The sequence below is a fragment of the Amblyomma americanum genome, chromosome 4, assembly GCF_052857255.1.
Source record: "Amblyomma americanum isolate KBUSLIRL-KWMA chromosome 4, ASM5285725v1, whole genome shotgun sequence".
NCBI lineage: Eukaryota > Metazoa > Arthropoda > Arachnida > Ixodida > Ixodidae > Amblyomma > Amblyomma americanum.
This window is the reverse complement of record NC_135500.1, coordinates 195783662-195806568: the sequence shown is the minus strand read 5'-3', so window position 1 is coordinate 195806568 and position 22907 is coordinate 195783662. Positions and strand designations below refer to the sequence as shown.

The 22907-nt window shown below is 46.5% G+C and overlaps 1 protein-coding gene across 1 annotated transcript in view; it reads right to left on the bottom strand.

The window, feature by feature from the left end:
• Positions 1-9586: 9586 nt before the first annotated feature.
• Positions 9587-22907, bottom strand: part of LOC144127491 (fatty acid hydroxylase domain-containing protein 2-like) — a 64682-nt gene continuing 51361 nt past the window's right edge. Inside the window, exons 5-7 of the mRNA XM_077660483.1 lie at positions 20242-20447; positions 14585-14857; positions 9587-11318 (exon numbers count right to left, since the gene is read on the bottom strand). Coding sequence (XP_077516609.1) covers positions 11111-11318; positions 14585-14857; positions 20242-20447 — 687 coding nt within the window. The 3' untranslated portion in view covers positions 9587-11110. The remainder of the gene's footprint in view (positions 11319-14584; positions 14858-20241; positions 20448-22907) is intronic.

The following is a 22907-nucleotide window of genomic DNA, read 5'->3' as shown; positions in this document are numbered from 1 at the left end:
AGTCTGGTGTTCGGCTCCTTTTGGGTGAAATGCCTGGAAAATGGGCCTACGACTCGGCTTTGTCCAGATGAATACTACCTTGTGCGATGGCGATCTATGCCCAAATCTGCCCTCGCACCATTATATCTATCATCATCAACATCAGCATCAAATGACTGCATTATAAAGTGCCATGAAAATCCTCTGTGTTCAACGAATTTACCTCTTCGCGTGTAGCTTTGCGTAGTACTCACTGAACGCAAAATCAAGCTCACAAATGCTTGCATCTTTCTGACGCTTGCCTGAGTGAAACCGACGTGTTTTTTGTGTAGCGAACAAGAAAACGTGGGCACCTGCTTCAGTCGGTAGCGTGTCGGTTTTAGAATCGGGCGTTAAACGGCTAAATTCTCGTAACACGCGTAACCGCCTGTACGTGCTTTTATGCCCCTGGTTACGTAGCTGCCAAAGGTTGTAGCACCGCATTTAGTACGGCTTTCTTGGAACCCCGCCCCTATACGGGACTGTACACTTTAGATGGGACACCGCTGACGAGATATAGCACAGAAACAGAAGAGTTTTCGAGAACTGCCGGAGCCAGAGCATGCGTAAGCTAGGTTATAAGCGATCTCGTCTTTAAAGTTAACGCTTGGGACATAAAGAAGGAAAATAACAAAAAGCAAGCTCCGAATGGGGTTAGGTCCCAGACTTCTTACCAGAATTTGTCGCTTAGTCGCGACAAATTCTGGTAATTTACAGCCGTTGCTGTAAAGTTCGCCACTCTTGTTTACGGTGTTGGCACCAGTGGCTGTACAGTGCCACTTAAGACCGACTCGCGAATTCGTTCGCTAGCATCTTTACGGGTGTTAAGGTAACTTCTAGCCCTCTACTATGTGCGTGCACAGTGCAGAGAACTGGAGCGGCGGTTCTACGTTCCCTCCTTTTAAAGAATTCAGATAGCGCGCGTAAGACTTCCAGGCTTTAATAAAGCATGAAGCTGAAGGCGAAGACTCTCCGTTCAGCTTCGCCTGCAGATCGAGGCCTTGCCCGATACTCGGGTTCTATGGTCGTCGCGAAACGCGAGACACTCTGGCGCATATTCCTCATTCTCAGGGTCGCACTTCGGATACATTTGTTTATCAGTGTTCTCGGGATACACGAACGGCCGTTTATTTTTGGCTATTGTTGTCATCTTGTCCGCACAACGGCTCCGGAAACCTCTCCTTGTCCCATAAATCACATCATCTCGCAACTGCTATTATCTCGACCAAGGTGATCGTTTACACGGACACCTAGGTGGAAAAACTACACGCCCATCTTGTGGAGCTCTGACCGCGGAATGCGCGCTGAGATTCACTTGGAAGATGCAGCCGCACTGAGCTTCGCTGAATGCAGTGGAACATGTATAAGCCTAGGTCATCACCGACTCCGTGTTGCATTGGTTCATTCAAATTGAACCGGCTCCTCATTTTACGTGGCAGTAGAGAATACCTTTCACGCTTCAATGCTCACTTCACTAACGTTAGGAAAGATTTCCTTGAAGAGCAGTTCTGTTTCGCTATTTTGCCGTGCGAGTAATCAGACCTGTTGAAATCGCGACTACTGTCGTCGCAGTCATTTCACAACTAGGATGGCTTCATGTTGCACTGTCCAGAAATTACCCATATTACCCATAGTTTATGTCGTCTTCACATGGAGTTGTGTCAAAAAGACGCCTAAAAAAAGCCTTCGTCAGGCATTGCAACGTTTCGCTTTAGTTCCCGCTTTCTGTAATAGAAAGGAAGAAAGACAAAGTGGGTGACCTTTTCGGATAAATGAAAAAAGGCTTCTCGTTAAAAATTGGCATCAAAGTTATGCACAAAGAGAGAAGAAGCTCGCTGTTCTTACTGAACAATTCAGAGCTGTGCAGAAAATTTACCAATGTACAAATCATACGACCGGTAGCCACATCTCCTCTTTCGTAACTAGGAAGCTGCAAAGACTCTATTGATATGTCTAGAATTATTTTTGCGCTTGCAGGAATTGCGCATAAACCACGACCAAAGCGCATTGCAATTTAGTTGTCCGAGTTTCTTTTCCGTAACCTTCAAAGCCCATCGGGCTGAAGAGACTCCTTCAGCGCAACTCAACGCCGCACCTTCGATCGACCACGTTCAGCGTTTTTTGTATGTGGCGCCGCCATCATAATCACAACAAAATTCTATGCATGAGAAAGGAAGCTAGGGAGGAAAACGAAAGGCTTTCTGCAAGCGAGCGCGTGCCTGACTTCCAAAACACATTTCTGCGCAGCCGGAGATAGTAGTGTAATGCAAAAAAAAAAGTAGAGAGGAAAAAAACGCTTTCCCCTCCAAATCGACTTGCGGCGAATTTAACAAAAGCTGATGACGAATCAATATGTGACGCTATACACGTGCGCCCAGATGATTCCAGCTCCGAATACAGGAGCGAGGCTGAAATGGAATCACCTGCCGCCGCGTCGTCAAAAGTGTCAAACTGGCGCGAATTAATCGTAAGGCACTTTACGTGCACCAGCTGCACCTGCCGCAGGACGCTTAGCAAATTAGCAGACGCGCAGTCCGATTACCTGCCTGCGAGTAGCAGTACTGCTTATGGCTGTCTAATTATGCCCGAAGAGTTATTTCAAGATACCCCCATTTTGTTCCTTTAGCCGGTTGATTGATTGATTGATTGATTGATTGATTGATTGATTGATTGATTGATTGATTGATTGATTGATTGATTGATTGATTGATTGATTGATTGATTGATTGATTGATTGTAATTATGCCCGAAGAGTTATTTCAAGATACCCCCATTTTGTTTCTTTAGCCGGTTGATTGATTGATTGATTGATTGACTGATTTATTTATTGATTGATTGATTGATTGACTGACTGATTTATTGATTGATTGATTGGTTGGTTGATTGATTTTACCTTGCCGAACTGCAGCGCTACTTACCACGCTATTTCTGACAATATCACTTTCACGGATCAATACGGTTGGGATCCCGCCGAAATGTATCTTCTTAATCCAATCTGCTTGGCTCATGTTAAAAAGTACTTGAGAGAGCCGGCAGTGACCCAGTAATCAGTGTTGACGACGACGACAAGAAATAAACCGAGTAGCAGTGAGCAAACGTCCGTATACAAATAGCCACTTGTCGAGTGCTTTCAATGTGGGCAAAACGTAACAAAAATTTGCGAGTCGTCGTCGGTTTGTACTTATTAACAGTTATCAAAAACCAAATATGACCGAATTATTTCGTGCCGACTTGGCACCATGCTTAGTAAATATTAAAACCCTAGCTGAAGGCAAACGGCAACATTTAATAATAGTTAAATCTTCAAAATGGCCGCCGCGGTGGCTCAGTGGTTATGGTGGTCGGCTGTTTACCCGAAAGACTCGATTTCGATCTCGGCCGTGGCGGTCGCAGTTCGATGGAGTTGAAACGCTAAAGGCCCGTGTGCTGTGCGATTTCAGTGCAAGTTAGAGAACCTCAGGCGGCCGAAATTATGCGGAGACCTCCACTACGGCGTCTCTCATAGGCTGAGTCGCTTTGGGACGTTGCACCCAATAAACCAAACCATAAAACTTCAAAATGTCGTATATTGTCCCGGAACCAGGAGCGAAACGACAGTGCACGAGGCAAATGGGACGCTCTTACAAAATCAATATATTGCTCATCCGTGCAATGAACGCCCACAAAGTTGTCTCCATAGACATCTAGACGATCTTTGCGAGCCAAATCGTATGGCATATATTGTACGCAGACTGGATCCGGCACCGTTTTGTTCTATGACCCACAAGAGTATAGTCAGCTTACAGCCGGGCTCTGCTGGATACTTTTGATTTTCTTGCCTTCTTCGCAACTTTGTTCTATCTTACTGTTAGAGATGTCGCTCTTTCGCTCAGCCTTGTTGAATAGACATGCGATTCGGTTCGATTCGCAACGCGTGAACATGAGGTATTGAATGTGTTCCAAAGGGAATGGGTTGTGCAAGTAGTTGTTCTTGCCAGCCGGATAGTGTGTGCTGTCAGAAAACTTTTTATGCGGTTCCTGTATTCTTTAATATTCTCTGATTTTCTTTACTTCTCTGTCTTCAGCATCTTTCGGGAAATCAAAACGCTTGATTGTACCGGCGCTGCTTGCTACTGTTCAGAGATTTCCTCGCACCTTCTGCGTGCTAGTCGGCATACAGCCTTTTTTCCTTTGTAAGTTTGGACTGCCCTGGAGAGTTAGAAAACAAGATCAGAGGTTTAAAGCAAGCATTAAAATCATTATCTTTACTTTATGCCTCGAAGACAACCGGGTTGTTGCGTCTTGCCCCACTTGTAGCCTGCTGCTAAAGTAATTCTCTCTTAAGAATGCAAGGCGCACGAATTCTTACACTTTGCACAAGATTGCATCAATAATCAACTGTAATAACCAAGCAATAGCGCACATCCAGTATGCCCTTGTCAGTTAAGCCGCACAGCTTTGTAAAAATGTGGTGTGCATGATTTCGCGTCTTTTCTACCGCTTTCTTGTTCATCAAGGCTACCTCCCCAAGTTGTTTCTCCCTTTTTAAGGGATCAGTCTTGTCAGCTGTAATATGAGTTGCTCTTTGTTGTTTACAGATGTTTAAGGTCCCAAAGCGACTCAGGCTACGAGGGACGCCGTAGTGAAGAGCTGTGGGAAGTTGGACCACATGGGGTTCTTTAACGTGCACTGACATCGCACAGTGCACGGGCCTCTAGAATTTCGCCTCCATCGAAATTCGACCGCCGGAGCCGAGCGCAGTAACACTGAGCTACTGCAGCGGCTTAATGTGAGTTGCAACGGAGGTGTTCAAGTGTCAAGTTAATATCATTGCACATTTAAAAGTTAAGGCTCGTGAAGTAACAAAACGTTGCGTTTTGCCTTGTGTCGCGTTTTGCCCCACTATCCCCTAATTGTAACCAGGATTCCAGCTGACTGTTCGTTAGCTCTAGATTTATTTATCACTATGCATTGTAGCAATTCACTAGATCCGTAGTCTTATCGTGCTATATCAGGGATAATTTGCTAGTGTTTCTGTGTGCCGATATAACCGGGGCAAGAGGGAAAAAATTTACACCAGAGTTGTCGACACAATTAAGGACACATGTCTGACATCTTCTTGTCACACCTTAATACGAGTAGAATTGGATGTGATAGCTAACCTTAAGTGCGCCACTGATGTTTACAATATGTTCATCGACTTAATGGCCCTCAAACACCAGGGCTTCTCTTGCAGGACACAAAAAAGTAGAATAACTCGTAATCAATTAATTACGCCTGAATTACATAATGAAATAAAAACGGGGTAGGCTATGCGAACATTTCTTCATACGCAAAAAGCCACAAACACAGTCTGCTACGGTAGGTTGAACAATCTCTTAAATGATAATTACTTACAAAAGCCCCGATCTCAATTACAAATTGATGTAAAGGGTTATCTGGCATTGCATTAGCTGACACGTTTATTTATTTTTTCACAAATATCGCTAATAGTAGTGCTCCGTGAATTCATGCCTGCAAATCTAAGCGCACTCATAATAAAACGCAGTATACATTTAGCCCGTCACACTGAACGAGGCTGTGTCGTAACAACTTTAAGCAGCAGCAGCATTCGTTACATTGAACATTTTTGAATATGCCCTAACAAACACGTAGCTGACATTATCGCCTCAACACTTACCCATATTTTCAGCATGTGTTAGGTGTCAGAAATTTTCCTGGGAAAGTGTGGTCGGCGAAAATTACAGTTGTCATTAAAAAAGGAGGTCGCATTCATCTGGGAATTACGCACCGATATTTATTTCATGGATATTCTCAAAGTCGTCCGAAAAAATTTTGCATTGGAAGAGTACTAATTTATTGAAAACCATAATCTGTTGTTCATCACACCAGTTCGGTTCCCGTAAATAAAAAAAAAATTTGCAGAGTTAGCACGACTAGAAGTGAAACTATGTTAACGGAGTTTAAAAACAACGTTATTGCTGTAGACTTTCCGCATATTTTTGTAAGCCGTTGTATTTAGTTGATTATAGTATTTCGCTCGGGAAATTAAATTCCTATGGTATCTGAGAAAATGTATTAAGTATTATAAAGTCATACCTTCCTAATCTGGTTCAGCATGCGAAAATTAATGTGTCAAGGAAGTATTTTGGAACCGCTTCTTTTAAAAATTGAATGTTTGCATTGTTAGCTCTTAGGCAAGGTTTATTGTTTACGCTGATGGCATAAATATATATTTCCACCCGTGGTTCAGCGGCTTTGGCGCTTGGCTGCTGGTGACAAGTTTTTTGCGGGCTCGATCCCGTTCGCGGCGGCCGTATTTATACTCCGTTCCATACATCAGGTGCAACGCTGTGAAAGGCACAGAAGTAGTCCGCACGGAAAAATAGAGGGAGTCGTGTTACTCCGCGTTTGTTCTGTGGCCGAGTGGTCTAAGGCACGAGGAAGCGACAGCGTGTCGTCAGCATTAAGAGTGCATTTAATCAAAGTCATGCCAAATGTGTCATGTAATAAGCCTGCAGGGAAAGCATTTAGTGCGTTTCGTTCACCACAAGGAACGCACTACTTTTTGGTCGCGAATGCAGGCACCGCAAACAAGAGAGCTAGCTTTGGCAGCGTTGCAACTGACGTATGAAACGCAGTACAGATGGAGGTGAATTAAAAAAATGCCTCTGTTCTGTCCGGTGGCAGCGCTCGCGAGGATCCCAGGTGGTCTAAATTAACCGGAGTCCTTCACCAAGTAGTAGTAGTATAAAAATTTGTGCGATTCTGCCTACGCTGACTCCGGCAGTAGCCCTCTGTAACGCCACCATACTTGACCAACTGAGGCGCCCCTCTGGGCGTCCCAGTTGGTCAAGTATGGGTGCGCACTGGTGCGCACGCGCTCACGCACACGCAGACGCACACGCATAAAAGCCGCTGGTTCATCTGAACGCCGCAAGTGGCATGACATCCACACGGGGTGCCGCATTTTAATACATATGAGCTCATGTGGAGAATTCCGCAGCTGATATGATCGAAGATTCGTGGTTGCGACATTAGAAAACAAAATTTAGGCTGCGAAACACCCCTCAACCCATAGCCAACAATTCTGAAGAGAGAGAAATCTTTATTATTGGTGTATATAAATCCTTAATGGGTGGGCCCCCTTTTCAAGGCTCCACTGGAGATTGTAGTCCTCTCTGCTCTGACCGCTAGGTAAGCCTGGGCGGCAGGGTCGTCGCTGGCTAGCATCTCTTTCCGTGTCGTTCAAAAATATTTTTGAACGGAAAAGAGTTAAGGAACGCAATTTTTTTATACAACCTTTGTCCGTAAAGTTCCGAGACTGAGCCCATTAAAAAAATGTGCTTAACAATAAAATCATTTGTGCAGCATCCCTTCGAAATAGTCTCCCCTGCAGTCCACACACAGCTTCCAACGCTTTTTGAGGCCTTGGAAACAGTTGGAAAACGCTTCTTTTGGCAAGGCTGTCAGCTCCTTTGTCATGGCGTCTTGAATGGCCTCCACGCTCCCCATCCAGCGATCTTTTAGGGCTCTCTTCACACGAGGAAAGAGGAAGACATCGCATGGGGAGAGGTCAGGCGAGTATGGAAGATAGGGAAGTACAGTAATGCTGTGCTTGGCGGGAAATTTTGACACGCTGAGAGCAGTGTGAGGCCTTGCGTTATCGTGGAGAAGGCTCCATTGTCCAGATGCCCATAAGTCAGGGCGATGGCGTCGCAGTGCATCACGCATGTGTTGGAGCACGCGGATATGAAACTGATTCACCGTCTCCCCTTGTGGGACGAACTCGTGGTGTATGACACCTCCGGCATCAAAAAAAAACTATCAGCATCGTCTTTGTTTTGGTCTTCTGTCGCCGCACCTTTCTCGACGCCGGAGAGCTTATGGAGCGCCATTCCGCGTTCTTCCTCTTTGTTTGAGGATCGCATTGAAAACACCATGTTTCGTTTAAAGCAATAATGCTGTCCACGAATGCAGCATCCTTCTCTGCCTCGGAGAGGAAATCACCGCTCACTGATGCCCGCGTGTCCTTCTGCACCTGTGTGAGGGAGTGCAGCACAAGTCAGGCATTCAGCTTTCGTTTACCCAAGTTTTCACGCAAAATTTGGTGGCATGCTGTCTTACTAATGTCGAGAGCATCTGATAGCATGCGGACTGTAATGATGCGGTCTTGCTGTACGATTTCCCTGATCCGAGCCACGTTGTTTTCATTCCGTGAGGTTAAAGGGAGCCCCTGCCTTGTGTCGTCTTCCACCGACGTTCTCCCTGAAACGAACCTCTTGTGCCACTCGAAAACTCGCGTTCGCAATAATGTCTCGTTGCCGTAAGCGTCACAAATGAGCTCATACGTCTGTGTGGCTGCCTTTCCCAGCTTAACACAGAATTTTATGTTTACACGCTGTTCGAGGTGGACGTCCATCTCTCTACATTCACTCACAGTATAATGCGCAAACGACTAGTGACAACGTATTTTTCTACATGAAGTGTCATCGAGCGGCTGCCACAGAAATTAACATAAATAGCTCAGATTATCCCGAAAAGATGGCGCTACACATAAGCACCAACATTTTTTGTGGGGAATTATTTCTAGAAAAGAAAATAAATCAGTCTCGAAACTTCACGGAGAAAGGTTGTATATCGTGAGATTTCACTATAACAATCATTATAGCCGCAGATCTCCCTTCGACTGGCTTGCAATTTTTTTTATATTAACGTTTTTGTTGTCATCAAAAGCTTTCCCCTTTGGTTTTTTTATGGCAGTCATAACTGTTCGATGCGAGGGATGGAAAAAATTTAAAAGATTTTGCTACACGTCGGAACAATTGACTAATATCTTCAATATTTCCAGAACATTGCAATATTTCAATGTTCAAAATTTTTGTCCAAGAATATCGGAAATGCGCTAGAAAGTAAGGCTCTAAAATAGCCTTCTCAGTGAACCACAGCACGCTTAAATATGCGTTTTCTTTTCGCCGCGGTGTGGTCCCTGTGATCAGTCCGCAAATTACGCCACATTACAGGAGAATTGGCGAAGCAATCTCGGAAGATATTTTAAATTAAATACACACGTTGCTGCTGCTTCATGAAAAGGCAATATGTTTTGATGGTGTACACCGCGCCAGCATAGTCTGAACAGTACTTATCCAAAATGTCAGGATTTGTAGTTGCACTGTTAAACTATATCGCGATTGTGCGAGAGACTGAAATGTTGGTTATGAAAATAAAAGCAAACCCTGCTATAAAAACGGTTAAAAGTAATGAGACGAGGGCTCTGATTCTGCTTACCAAATTTTTTTTCACGTAAACGCAATTTCCACTATATTGCTTTAATAACGTGAACGAGCCTCTCTAATTATAGGCGTAATGAGAACAGAATCAGCGGCTCGAAATCGCATGTTGGGTTTGCTAAGCAACACAGCCCATTTTCGTCAGAGCCGGGATCCGAATTGCTTAACATAACAAAGAAGTACTCGCCTCCATTGCACAGAAAATACAATTACCTTAATCGACGGCCACTCGAACTGCGCCATCAGAACCCCGTTCCCGAGGTTGCGTTCAGAATTTGGTTCGATCACGGAGACAATGTGCGGGTGCATCGAAGTTTTATTTTCACTAAAGGCTCCGACAGAGGGCCTTCTCCCGCTGTACGGCGTCGCCCGCTCCCTGCGTTCCTCGCTACGTGACCGCCAGCACGGATGGCCGGCTGGCACAGAGTCCACTTTCCCACGATCGCCCGAGCATCGCCATTCGGAGCACGCGTGGGGAAAAGAGCCGAGGAGCCATTCGCCAGGACGATACCGCTCTAACGGCCTGCTCCGCATCGTTCCGGCAGAGCTGAAGCCCCCACTGTAAAGAACACCCCTGCAAAGCATGGCGCTTGACGAACTTCTTCATTGTGCGCCAAGATCTCCACGACTATACAGCTCGAGCTGTGTACTGACATTGCCATGTTCCGAAATGATGCTTCAATAGTCTTTTGAGCGCGCGTGGCGTATCGGGCCTTGTGATGCCGTGTTTTCCACTTTGGCGTTGACCTCTTTCGAGAAGTTTACGGAGAGAGCGAAACTTTCCTCGGTGTTATTATTCAACTCGGTAAGTAAGCAGTGAAGTGTACGCCTGAACTCCCGAGACAGAATAGGAGAGTACTTCGTAATAGAGAGCTTCCACAAGTTCAGTTATGATGCACTGTGATTTGAATCAGAACTCCAAAAATTTGCCGTAATCGCCGAGGCATGTTTTCCGCTCGTCATTTTTTATTCCACTGCGCAGACAGAGCGGAATGTTAGGCTTGTAATGCAGGGCACTTCATGCAGAATATGCTATCATGCATTGTGCTTTCTGATGTATGTGGCGCAGAAAGTGTTCGACGCAGTTATTTATATCATTACTTATTCATTTATTTACAGGCAATGTCCCTTTTTGGGCCTCAGCAGGAGAGGGAATAGAGATGGGATTTCATTTATTGAATAATCAATAAATCACGTGATTAATTCAAAATTATTGATTGATTGATTGATTGATTGATTGATTGATTGATTGATTGATTGATTGATTTATTTATTTATTTATTTATTTATTTATTTATTTATTTATTGATTGATTGATCGATTGATCAAGTGAGCAAGCAAGAGAACAGCCTAATTTTCTTTTCGTTGAATTACTTTAATTCCTTATAAACCATAAACCATATTTAAGCATTGAGCAAGGTTTCTTCCTTTAGCGTCTTGTTTCGGGTACAAATTTATACCTCCAGCAAGTTTCTCCATTTAAACGTCCGGTTTCGGGTACATATTCAAGCTTTGAGCGAGTTTCTTCATTCAAACGTCTGGGTTCGGCTACAAACTAGGATACAAGCTTGCCGTGAAGTGGCATAAGCCGTATGTAATCAACGCAGTCCCTCCCATTAGAACGCTGCTAATAAATGACTATGTCCCCAGACTCCTTCTGCACGCATCGAACCCTTCTATGCCCCATTTCCATATCACAGGACCTTGCTTGCGCGCCTTATCGCAACCCGTCCATTCAGTTCTTTATCTGATGAGGCGCAGCGACATATCACGCAGTGACTATTTTCTTCCCGGGGAGCCGCTGTCCAGCCCCCGCTTCTCGCTCAGCCATTGGCTTGCTTCGTTCCCCGCTGTTGGGCCGGTGCATCGCGTGGGGCGGTTGCCGCAGTCCGCGCGTCTGGATACAGCTCGTGGACGGGCCGGAGCGATAGCAGGACGCGGTGCCGCTGGAAGGCTTCGCTCTTTCTGAACGCCTCGTCCGTGCCGTGCAGCCAGTCCAGGATTCCCAGAATGCCGTAGTTTCCTCGGAACCTGCGCACCCCCGAGACGAGGCCGGAAAGCCGGCGGCGGCAACAGTTGTTGTTGTTCTCTCTCTGGGCGAAGGCTAATCTGAGCGTGTGTGTCTACTGGCCGCCCCATTGGCTGCCCAGGCGAGCATTTCACGAGAAGCGCACAAAGCTGAACGGCGCGACACAGCCGGCTTTGTCGACTGCGTCGTTTACTGGAGTAGGACAACAGAACGAGGCTAAGCGAGCCCTTCGGCTGCCATGCATGGCTGTTTTGCCGGGCCTCGAAAGGCTTGTAATACCACGAACGGCATCCGGCCTAGGCGGAGATAAACATCGGGGAACGGGTACCGGGACCGTGATAATAAAGGGCTGCTACTATAATTCTATTCCGTTTTTGCTCTTTTCGCTCTTTGTGATTGCCTCAAGCAAGGTTATCACTCGTGAGGTGGATGATGGATTAGGTAAGCATTGGAAAAGGAAACTACGCATACGATCCCAAGGGCCGTCAGCTGACAGCAACGACTTTCTCAAACCATCCTTTTGCTTGTATGCCGTTCGCCAATCACGCCTTTGATGCAAAAGCCTGCGACGGATGTTGCTTTCTAAATTTAGACCTCGTGTCTCATCTCACAGCTGCCAGTAAAAGAGCGGTGGAAGGATCGATTGACAAGGGAACATTTCCTACATACCTACCCAGATTAACGACGGCGTTCGCAAGCGTTATTACGTAATGTTGCTCCTTTACTGGCCAGCACTGCGTCCAATCAACAGAAGATGGTGCAGCGATTAATCTGGGCACTGAGTAAAACTCCAACTAAGCGGGACGAGCAATCGCAACGCGAACTTCGCGTACGAAGACGCAGTGCGAATATATTTATATAATTCGGCCCCCAAAATTTTTTTTTTCTTTCTTCAAAGTGATATGAGCACGAAAGCTTCGCCGGAGTGGGCGCAGTTGGCACCGGCGTCTTACGTTGTAACGAAATCTGGCATGTTAATTTGCTGACCGATCATAACGCTGTCCATGTCTGCTTGAGCCATAAGTATATAACACAGACGCGGAACGCTGCGTGGGTGCTGCCATCAGTGGTCATGTGACGCAATCCAGAGCGCGCTTATGAGGAACAGGAATCAGTTGCGACATAGCCATAGCTAACACTGAATCCCACCCCTCCCCACCCTTCCCCGTCCACGGGCAAGAAAAACTGGGTGTTTATTTTATTTTTGTGAGAAGTAAGTCGAAATTTCAAAATTTTTGTAAACACCTAATCAGAACTTCGGGAATATAGTAACTGAACTTCACGAGCAAGGTCAACTTTTTATTATTTTTTTTGTGTTAAGGCTAGAAAGACGAAAATAAAATGGAAAATGATAAAGCTCTCGAAAAAAACGCCTAAATTCGGTTGTATTGTCTGAATGAACCGGTCGTGTAATGTGTGAGAAAATTTTAAGTACGACTGCTCGATCGGTGCTTGTGGGCTTGCGATTATGAGGGCTAAGTGGCTGAGGTTACTACAGAATGCTCCATCAAGCGTATGAACCTTCCGAGTCACACTACTCGATGCAATAGGACAAATAGGACAGGAATGTGCGAACTTATACACCAACTTGCTGGCACTTCTATAAGTAAGTAACATTATAACATAGAAACAATTCGGAGAAACAAGTATATGTCTATAGTAGAGCAAATAAGATGCCATGGGAGTGTTCGCACCAATGGGCGCTGTTGGAAACTTGCAGATATATTCTACTCGCATGGTTTTGCCTCATTTTCCAATGCTGCTAAAGTTCTGTCGAACACGAAAGAGCACACAGGCCTATGCAAAGCGATCTTGCAAGGTACTTCCGTGGGAAACTGAAGGACGGAAGAGTATAGGTGCGTCAAACACGGGGTGCAGTAAAGAACTAGCAGTGCATCCGCCCGTGTGCTCTGGGCAGATGGAGGCAGATTCGACCAGAATAAAGGAAGAACAAAAAGAGGACCACGCAGTCCTGTCGTATCGATCGTTCTGGCACGCAAAACGCCAATATCGTCACACAGCTGCTCGCCTGGGTTCCGATTTGGGGCCGGCCGGTTTCCCGCGACTGCGAGATTACTTCGCTCGAAGAACTCGCTCGCTGTGCGGGGAGAGGATACCTGGCGTGGCCCGCAGAGTAAAACGATTTGCTCTTCGTGCAGCTTGCAGCAAATAGGGCTCGCGACGCACTCGGGGTTACGCAGTTCGAAACCTCCGGCCGTCTCAACGAATGTCGCTATCCATGAAAGCGGACAGGCCGTAATTCCCGATCCCCCGTTCCCTGGAACGCCTGCGTTTGTTCCAGCTCCGGAGAAGAATAGCCACCGCTGTCACTTTGGAGCAGCATCCCGCAGCATAAAAGATAGATTCGGGCAGCTCTGCTTAGTTGCAAGGGCAATTCCGCTAAACTTCGTTAGTGAAGTGGACTGAGGCAAACAGGTCCCGACATAGGGTCGGTGAGTCTGGACAAGCTAGAAGATAAAAACAGCGCTGCTATTCGTAGCAAGCAGTGGTGTTTCTAAGATCAAGCCTGGCCTATCTGGTTCTCCTCGTACGTTGTGCTGACGGCGATACAAACTGGCCTTAGGTGAACCCTTAGAGATCCCATTCAAGAGCGCTACATGCAATATGTATGCCGTAAAGGGACTGCAATTTCCTTCTAAATTGGCCTAGCAGGCCATTGAGACATAATGACACAGCCGGCACTTAAAAAACACACAATTCAACCCCACTGAGCGTAGAATGCATCACCAAAGACGTCACTCAAGGCACACTAACAAAAATACACACTGACCAGCTAAAACTATCTGCGCAGAGCCGCTAATCCACAGCCTATAGCAAAAACAATTCAGAGACCAAGAGAAAGAATTCAACACTGTCATCCGCCGGCAGAGAACTACACCGAGTGATTACACAAAATTCGCAGATATAAATGGTTGCGGTAGGTCGTAGATTTTATTTAATTATACTGAAGTAAACAATGATGAAGATTTAAGAGCGTGCGTTGTTGGGTCAGTCGATCAATCATGGCAAATAAAAGGGAGTACACAACAAGTGCAGACCCGCGACTTGTGTTCCCCTCTCGTCCGTGTCTTTTTGAGCACACTAGCCCCATTTATTTACAATGATGACGTTGAACTGAGGCCGCAAGTGAAAAACGAACTAATTCGGAAGTCTCTCCCACGGCTCCTTATTTTAAACCGATTGGCTATTGTTGCTTTCTGCACGTAAAACTCCGCTTGTTTCAGAAAGTCGGCGGCCATTGACTCACGTGAGGTGGTGGAAGTCGTGCATCTGCGGCGACGGCAGCAGCGGCAGGTGATAACCCGAGTGCACGATAACCCCGTAGGGTGCCGTGAGCACCGCCCACAGCCAGTGCACGCTCAGGTGCGAGCCTAGCAGCGCGGGTCCCGCCACCACGGGTAGCACGTTGGACAGCACGTGCTCCACGGGCGTGCAGTACACGGCCGTGATGGCCACCGGCGCTGTCCACTCGTGGTGCTTCTTGTGGAAGCGCCGGTACGCCAGCCGGTGGTGCAGCAGCCTGCAACGTGGCCCGCCAAGGGTGTAGAGATAATCAATGTACGCTGCCCGCGGCATGTACGGCAAGAACGCCCTGGAACGCTGTAACATGACTTTGCAAAAATTAGGCGGCTGTTGTTGTTTATTGTTTTTTTAATCCTGCAGCATTTAGGTTGTCGTATTGCAAAATCCACCCGATTTCATCGAAACAAAATTGTCCGATTGGCCCAGAGGCTCGTGACGTGGTCATCGCCACCAAATTTGAAAATCTGTGGCCCGCCGCGGTGGCTCAGTGGTTAGGGCGCTTGGCTACTGATCCGGAGTTCCCGGGTTCGAACCCGACCACGGCGGCCGCCTTTCGATGGAGGCAAAACGCAAAGGCGCCCGTGTGCTGTGCGATGTCAGTGCGCATTAAAGGTCCGCGGGTGGTCGAAATTATTCAAGATCCCTCCACTACGGCACTTCTTTCTTCCTTTATTCTCTCAATCCCTCCTAGGGATTAGGGAATCACTCCAGCATTTGATATTAGCAAGGAAAGTATACGCCGCACCGCCCAAAAATCTAAACAGCCTGAGAGAACAAGAGGTCATCCTAAGGAAACTGCAATCAAATACTTGCATAAAACGTCAAATTCAGCTATATGTTTCCAAATTCATACCGTCCGCATTGCGCCTTCCGCGATGAAGCGGTGAACTTGTGTCACATGGCATGAGCATGCCAGAATAATCCAAGTATTCCAAGAATCAATAACCCAACAACTGAGGACCGGGAGGCGGCGCTATCCAGCCCACATTTGGAAGACCAGATTTCGCTGGTGAACCGGGCAGAAGCACCCGCAAAAGTCAGTTGGATCCTGGAATGAGGGCCAACCTAACTGACTGCGATTTCCTTAATGCATTAAACATTTTCTCGCACACTGACTCATTTAAAACTCACTTTGCTGACTGTCCCTACTCCTGCCCCTGTGACCTGTTCCTGTTTCCATCTGAGTCTTGTTTCTTCTGTCCATCTGTTGCAGTTACCCCGTTACATCGTTGACAGATTTGACAGAGGTGCTGTGATAACGCCTACAAATATGGTGCCGGCCTTTTTACAGACTAAGTCATTTTGCCGTCCAAAACTAATGTTAGTTCGACTGCTCGATAACACCGTTATCGTTGGGAAAGGCCGGAAATGGGCCCTATTTCTCGCGCGTCGCAGAACAACGCCCGCCAGGAAAACCGACGTTACTTCATCAGGAGCTGCCCGAGTCCAAAACGCCGAAACAAGAGCTCCCTGTCTCGCCGAAAAGCTGCGCGATCCAAAAGAAATTTCGCCAACTCTGCCACCGAACTTCGAGTCTCGTTAGGCGATAAAGGAACTACCCTAATGTGGCGACCGCAAAAGCTTTCGTTTGGTAGAGCTCTTAATTCTCGTTCCGACCACGTACAAGATGTGTGGCGCTTAACAAACTAAAACAGCAGCATGGCTGGCTGGCGATGACGATTAATATTACCGTCCTCTTTGTGATGGGATGTTGCAAGCGTCGCCGTGAGGGCGTTATTTATGTTGATGTCCCAATCGCTTCCTTTCCCCCGGTAATAATTTAGTCTGGATGGGAGCCAGCTGCCTCGGAGTGACAGCGATTCATTATGAATGGCCCGGACACGCAGGACACGAGGGGTGGGCACAAACTAGACCACTCCGCGTGCCCCGAATAAAGTAGTCACGGTCCCCATCATCCGCGTACCGCCACGCGTCTGCGTCTTGCTCGCTATTACAGTAAGCTACGCATTGCCTTCTCATACAAATTCTCACTTTATAAAGACACCTTCAGAGATCAACAACAACAAGACTCATTTTCTGTTTCAAGCATCAACTATATAAAAAATGGTAGCGTTTTAACGTACATAAGCATAGTAGAATTGCGAAAGTATGTGTTAAGCCTTATTGGTTCATGACATCGGGCCAATCCCGGAGGCAGTGCAATACCGGACCGACCCGTGCCAAAGTGCTTCAAGCCAAGCACAATGCCGTATTCTAAAAATAAGTTTAATATCTTGGGTCCAAGGACCCGAAGCAGATATTAAATCAGGTATCAGATGCACTTTAAAGATCTCCATGTGGTCGAAATTATACCGGAGCCCTCCGCTACGGCACCTCTTTCTTCCTTTCTTCTTTCACTCCCTCCTTTATCGCTTCCTTTACGGCGCGGTTCGGGTGTTCACCGAGTTGTGAGACAGATACTGCGCCATTTCCTGCTCTGCGATGTCAGTGCACGTTAAAGATCCCCAGGTAGTCGAAATTATTCCGGAGCCCTCCACTACGGTACCACTTTCCCATCATCATCATCATTTATTTTCCCTTAAAGGCTCCAATATGGGGCATTACATAAGGGGGGGGGGGGACAAATGGTAATAACGGGTCACAAAGGTAGAACAGAAATATAAATGCAAGCACTACCTCCTTTCACTCCCTCCTTTATTCCTTCCCTTACGGCGCGGTTCAGGTGTCCAACGATATACGAGACAGATATTGCGCCATTTCCTTTCCCCAGAAACCAATTGTTATTATTATTATTCAAGACGACGATGTGCAATACGCAGAGCGACAACGCGCTGCAGTGCCAATCCCCCGCCGTGAGTATTATTATTATTATTATTATTATTATTATTATTATTATTATTATTATTATTATTATTATTATTATTATTATTATTATTATTATTATTATTAACCTATCATGTGCCATTAAGCCTGAGGATATCATGATCATCTTCAACGCGAGGCATGATCGTCTGCGGCAATGCTTAGTGCTCTCGTGCTGTGGCCAGCCGCCGCGTGTTCGAATCCCAATTGCGAAGCGTCTTTATTGAATGTGCGTTTTGTTTTGTGATATGCTACTAAGTGTCATTACCAGTGTTGAATCGATATCCATCCGCATTGCCCTGAAGCGTGGATTTCTGAAACTAACATCTCGAAACTGCGCTCTATTTAGAGGCACCCAAGTCCCTCTGCATCGAGTGATTAGAGCTCTTGCACTGCAGCCCTTGCCAGCACTTGCGAAATTATTCCCCCACTGAGTTTCAGCGTCGATTGGTCGATGGGTTCTCGTCCACGCAACCACTGCGGCAGGCCGAGGCGCCGGTAAACTAATTCGAAGTGCTCCTACGTGCTCTGGTTAATAGATCGCCCTTCCTTTATTTCTTCTCCTTTGGACATACCCAGTCGTTTGCTTCCGGCTGTGCCTTGGAGAAACGTCCTTATCAGCTCGCCATTACCACGTTCGTCTGCTTCAGTCTACTCCCAGCAGACGGCTTCTTTAGCAGCGCTAATCCCAAACCGGCTGATTGGAACAGGAGCGTGACGGCTTCCGGAATGCAGTAGAGGTGAGGGTGCACTCACGATTCGTCTTGTCTTGTGGCGCCAGTGAAAACCTAGAAGGCTTAAGTCTAGATTGGGCTGCACCCGCAAAGTTTTCCTGTTGCGTGGGCCTTCGTCTCTGTTTTCTTGCGCCTACCTCCTGGCATGCTTAGCCCTCGAGACAGCGCCGTGACCGCAGTGACCGCAGAGGTCCAGGTAGCCGGAGGACGCCTCAGGCTGGTTCCTCCCAATGGCGACTATCGGGCTTTGTTGTGGTTTTTATTCATTTATTTATTTATTTATTTATTTATTTATTTATTTATTTATTTATTTATTTGTTTGTTTATTAAATGTACCAACAGCGCCCTGAGGCGTGCGTGCGTGAGTGCGCGCTTTTGTTCTGTTTAAACTTCGCCAAATGAAATTATTCAAAAACTTATTAAAAGCCCAATAACAGACGAAAATCGCAAGCTAGAAAATCTTTTTTTTTATAATACAACGTGCCTTTATAGAAGCATTCCACAAAGGGAAAGTCAGATTAAAAAGGTATCAACACATGAGACGCAACAGCGGTGATTTACTTCAGTAGCAGAGCGAGAAGTTTGACATGTTGGTACTAGTTCATCTTGACTTAAAGACAGCGCAGAAAAAGACGAGACACTTGAACACTTGATTTCAGTGCGAATTTCAGTTACTGCACAGCTAAATAATCCAGGTCCACTGAGTTTTGATGCGAAAGCGCTGCTTCGCGAGGTCTAACCGGCTCACCGAGTCTGTGTGAAGCCTAACCTTGAGGGTGACCTTGGCCAAACCATAAATAAATAAAATAAATATCGCCGCGACTGGGTTTCAAACCCGTGGCGGCGTGAACAGACCAGCTTCGCAGGTCACTGCACGAGAGCACTATGCTATCGCTGCAATAAGTCACGCATGATGTTAAACTGCAACACACTCGCGCGCTATGCATTGCACATCGTCGTGTTCATTAACTAATACTAGTATCGAACTAATATACTCACACTCGCACTGTGCATGACACATCGTCGTCAACTAATATACTATCGAACTAATATTGTTGCCAGACGTGCCGACGACACAGCGAAGCAAAACTATAAACCAACCAGCCTGCACACATACTTTTGCACGTCTACTCGGTTTAATACGCTAAAACCTCACCACTTTTTTTCATAAAGCAAAATAAAGCTCTTTAGGGATTCTTACCTTGTTGGTAAGGAATACAGTTTTTTAATTTTTAATTGTTTTTTGGGGGGAAAGGAAATGGCGCAGTATCTGTCTCATATATCGGCGGACACCTGAACCGCGCCGTAAGGGAAGGGATAAAGGAGAGAGTGAAAGAAGAAAGGGAGAAAGAGGTGCCGTAGTGTAGGGCTCCGGAATAATTTCGACCGCCTGGGGATCTTTAACGTGCACTGACATCGCAAAGCACACGGGCGCCTTAGTGTTTTGCCTCCATAAAAACGCAGCCGCCGCGGTCGGGTTCGAACCCGGGGTAGACAGTTCATAATAATAATTGGTTTTTAGGGAAAGGAAATGACGCAGTATCTGTCTCATATACCGTTGGACGCCTGAACCGCGCCGTAAGAGAAGGGATAAAGAAGGGAGTGAAAGAAGAAAGGAAGAAATACGTGCCGTAGTGGAGGGCTCCGGAATAATTTCTACCACCTGGGGATCTTTAACGTGCGCTGACATCGCACAGCACACGGGCGCCTTAGCGTTTTTCCTCCATAAAAACGCAGCCGCCGCGGTCGGGTTCGAACCCGGGAACTCCGGATCAATAGCCGAACGCACTAAGCACTGAGCCACCGCGGCGGGTCGGGGTAGACAGTTCACAAATGCAAATTTGCGCGACATTTTCTGCATGCACGGGGTGCTGGCGCGCGCAGATCAATCGCGATCTTCAGCGACCGTTTATTTTGTTTTCTTTTACCCATGTTTTTTTTTTGTCTTTCTGCAAGCGAAATATATCTATATAAACAGCACGAACAGCTACCATGCTTGCAGGAACCAGGACCCAAGCTTTGGAAGTTCAGTGAGGCTCCTTACCTGTGTGAGTAGTAGAACAAGACTTCTTCGATCACGACAAAGCAAGCGAAATGTGCCGCGACTCGACTCCAGGGCGGCAGGCTCAAGCTCTGGTCAAATCCACGCATCGCCTTCAGCCAGTAGAAGATGACGTTGATCGGCAGTTGAATGAAGACCTGGTTCCACAGAACTTGTTTTACCACTGGGGTCAAATCTTGACGCGTTGGCTAAAGCAAAAAAAACGCAAAAGTTAGTATGTCAAAAAAGGCATATCTTGCATTTGTACCCGCCGCGGTGGCTCAGTAGTTAGGGCGCTCGACTACTGATCCGGAGTTCCCTGGTTCGAACCCGACCACGGCGGCTGCGTTTTTATGGAGGAAAAACGCTAAGGCGCCCGTGTGCTGTGCGATGTCAGTGCACGTTAAAGATCCCCAGGTGGTCGAAATTATTCCGAAGCCCTCCACTACGGCACTTCTTTCTTCCTTTCTTCTTTCACTCCCTCCTTTATCCCTTCCCCTACGGCGCGGTTAAGGTGTCCAACGATATATGAGACAGATACTGCGCCATTTTCATTCCCCAAAAACTAATTATTATTATCCTATTTGTACATAGTGTATATTGCCGGCCTACCCCTATCCTTTATTACTATTGCATTCCCTTTCCTTCCGTATCCCTGTCCTCTCCATGTCCTTTTATTCCCGCTAACCGCAGCTCAGGTGTTTCAGGTTTCCATGGCAGAGGCCGCGGCTAGCAACATCTTTTCCTTCTATTGTTATTTTATTAATAAATAGCCGCTAACAACAACAGTTCTCACTTGTCTTCTACCAAAATAGCTATGAGCGATTACGAGATAAGGTTGTAAGATATAAAAGAAACTATTCCAAGGTCAATGGGTGCATTGAACTCGTCTAATAATAATGACGATAGTTGTGCTGGTAAAAGAAGGAAGAATAGCATAGTTCGGGATTCATAAGACGCTTTTTAAGAGAACAGAATGTAACGCTCTCTGCAACTTCATAACTAAACACCTTAAGAAGAAATACGTCCTTTGGTAAAAATAGCATTATTTTACCTCAGTATATCCGATGAGCAGTTTTAAAGAATTTGAATTTTGCGCGCATCGTATCTTAATTGACACAAAAAAGCAGGGTAAATTTCACTCCTTCCTTTACTCCTCTTGGACGTCCCCGATATGGAAAGAAAAATGCTGGATTTCCAAAAGAAAACTTCCCATTTCTCAAAAAAGCAAAAATGATCGTGAGACGCTTCTGGACAACGAGAACAGAATGATAAATTAGAAAAAGTTGCAAATAATATTTAGGAGCAGAAAGATGCGTAGCGTTTGTGTTCAGACATCTCACTAGTAACAATTCTCTATTCAAAGTTTTTATGAAGTGCAATAAATCAAAATGGTCCGAGGAAAGGCGAGTACGTATTATGAAGCACCATTCGTGCGAAACCTGAATGGCTGATTCGCATTTTCTTGCAGCTCAGACAGAACTGAAGCTTTGTTCGTAACCGTAACGGAGCCCGAGTGAACACCATTAGTAAATTTCTTGGGTGTTCTAGTCTGCTCGCTCCAACCTCTTTTTTAAGAAAAAAAAGTCATATTAGCAAAAGCTTTCCTACGGCGCACAGACATCTCACCTCTTTTAGTTTTGCCTTCTGCTCTGCCAAAAAAAAAAATTTATTGTTCGTTTCGACCTTCGTGCTGCTCCTAGTCGTTCTCGCATAAAATTTCGAAAGCGAGGAATCCCTTGGCTCAATCTGTCCCGAGCCTCGTGTCATTGTTAACGTGCTTGAAATTCAATCTGCATGTTTTCTATTCATCTGCTTGTTTTCGTGCAGCAGACTTGACCCACTACGCCCCAGTCTGCAAGGACAGAGAAATGGTACGCCCAGATGCCTCAGCCAGACCACGACAACCTCGGCTCGACGAAGGCGATAACGGGACAAAAAAAGAGAGACGGCACTAGCAGAAAGTGGTCGAATACCGCGCGAAATCAGCAGATTTCCAGCTGCGCGAGGAATGAGGCGTGCTGTTCGTTTCTTTATTTTTTTTTTTTGAAGATCTTACAACGACAACGCCAAGTCCGACTAGCGGTCCACACCCTGCAATCAGGACGGCGTAATTGCGCCGTCTAAGCAATTACTTCGTCGCGCGAAAGAATTCGGACCGACACCGACGGCAGAGCTGTTCACGAATAGCTGGGCCACGGTGCCTTAATCTGTAGGAGCTGCGTGCAACGTACGAGTCCCACGGGCCCTTGGATTTCGTGATCACCGGGGGTCGAAGCCTGCCTCACCGTTGCTCCTCTCTCATTTCCTAACCAGTCCCGCTCCTCCACATCCAGCTGAGGCAACCATGTTTGCCCCAAAGCGGCTTTCTTGACGAAAGCCCATTTAAGGAACACGCTCGAGATGGGGAAATGGAAATCCTACTTCCTGTCCGGCAAAGTATATAGGAGCGAGGGGCGGCAGCACGCAGGGCTAGAGCAGGCTGTAACAAAGCCGCTCGAAGGACACGACTGAAGGAGGCCTGAACGAAGCAGCGCTTCTCATGTATGTTTTTCTTTCTTTTCCGGCTTGACCGGGAGCGGCGTCCGATTGCAGTGCGCAGGTGCATATTGAGATACACCACGATCAATGGCACACGGGGATTGGACCCCCACCTACACACGCCCTGA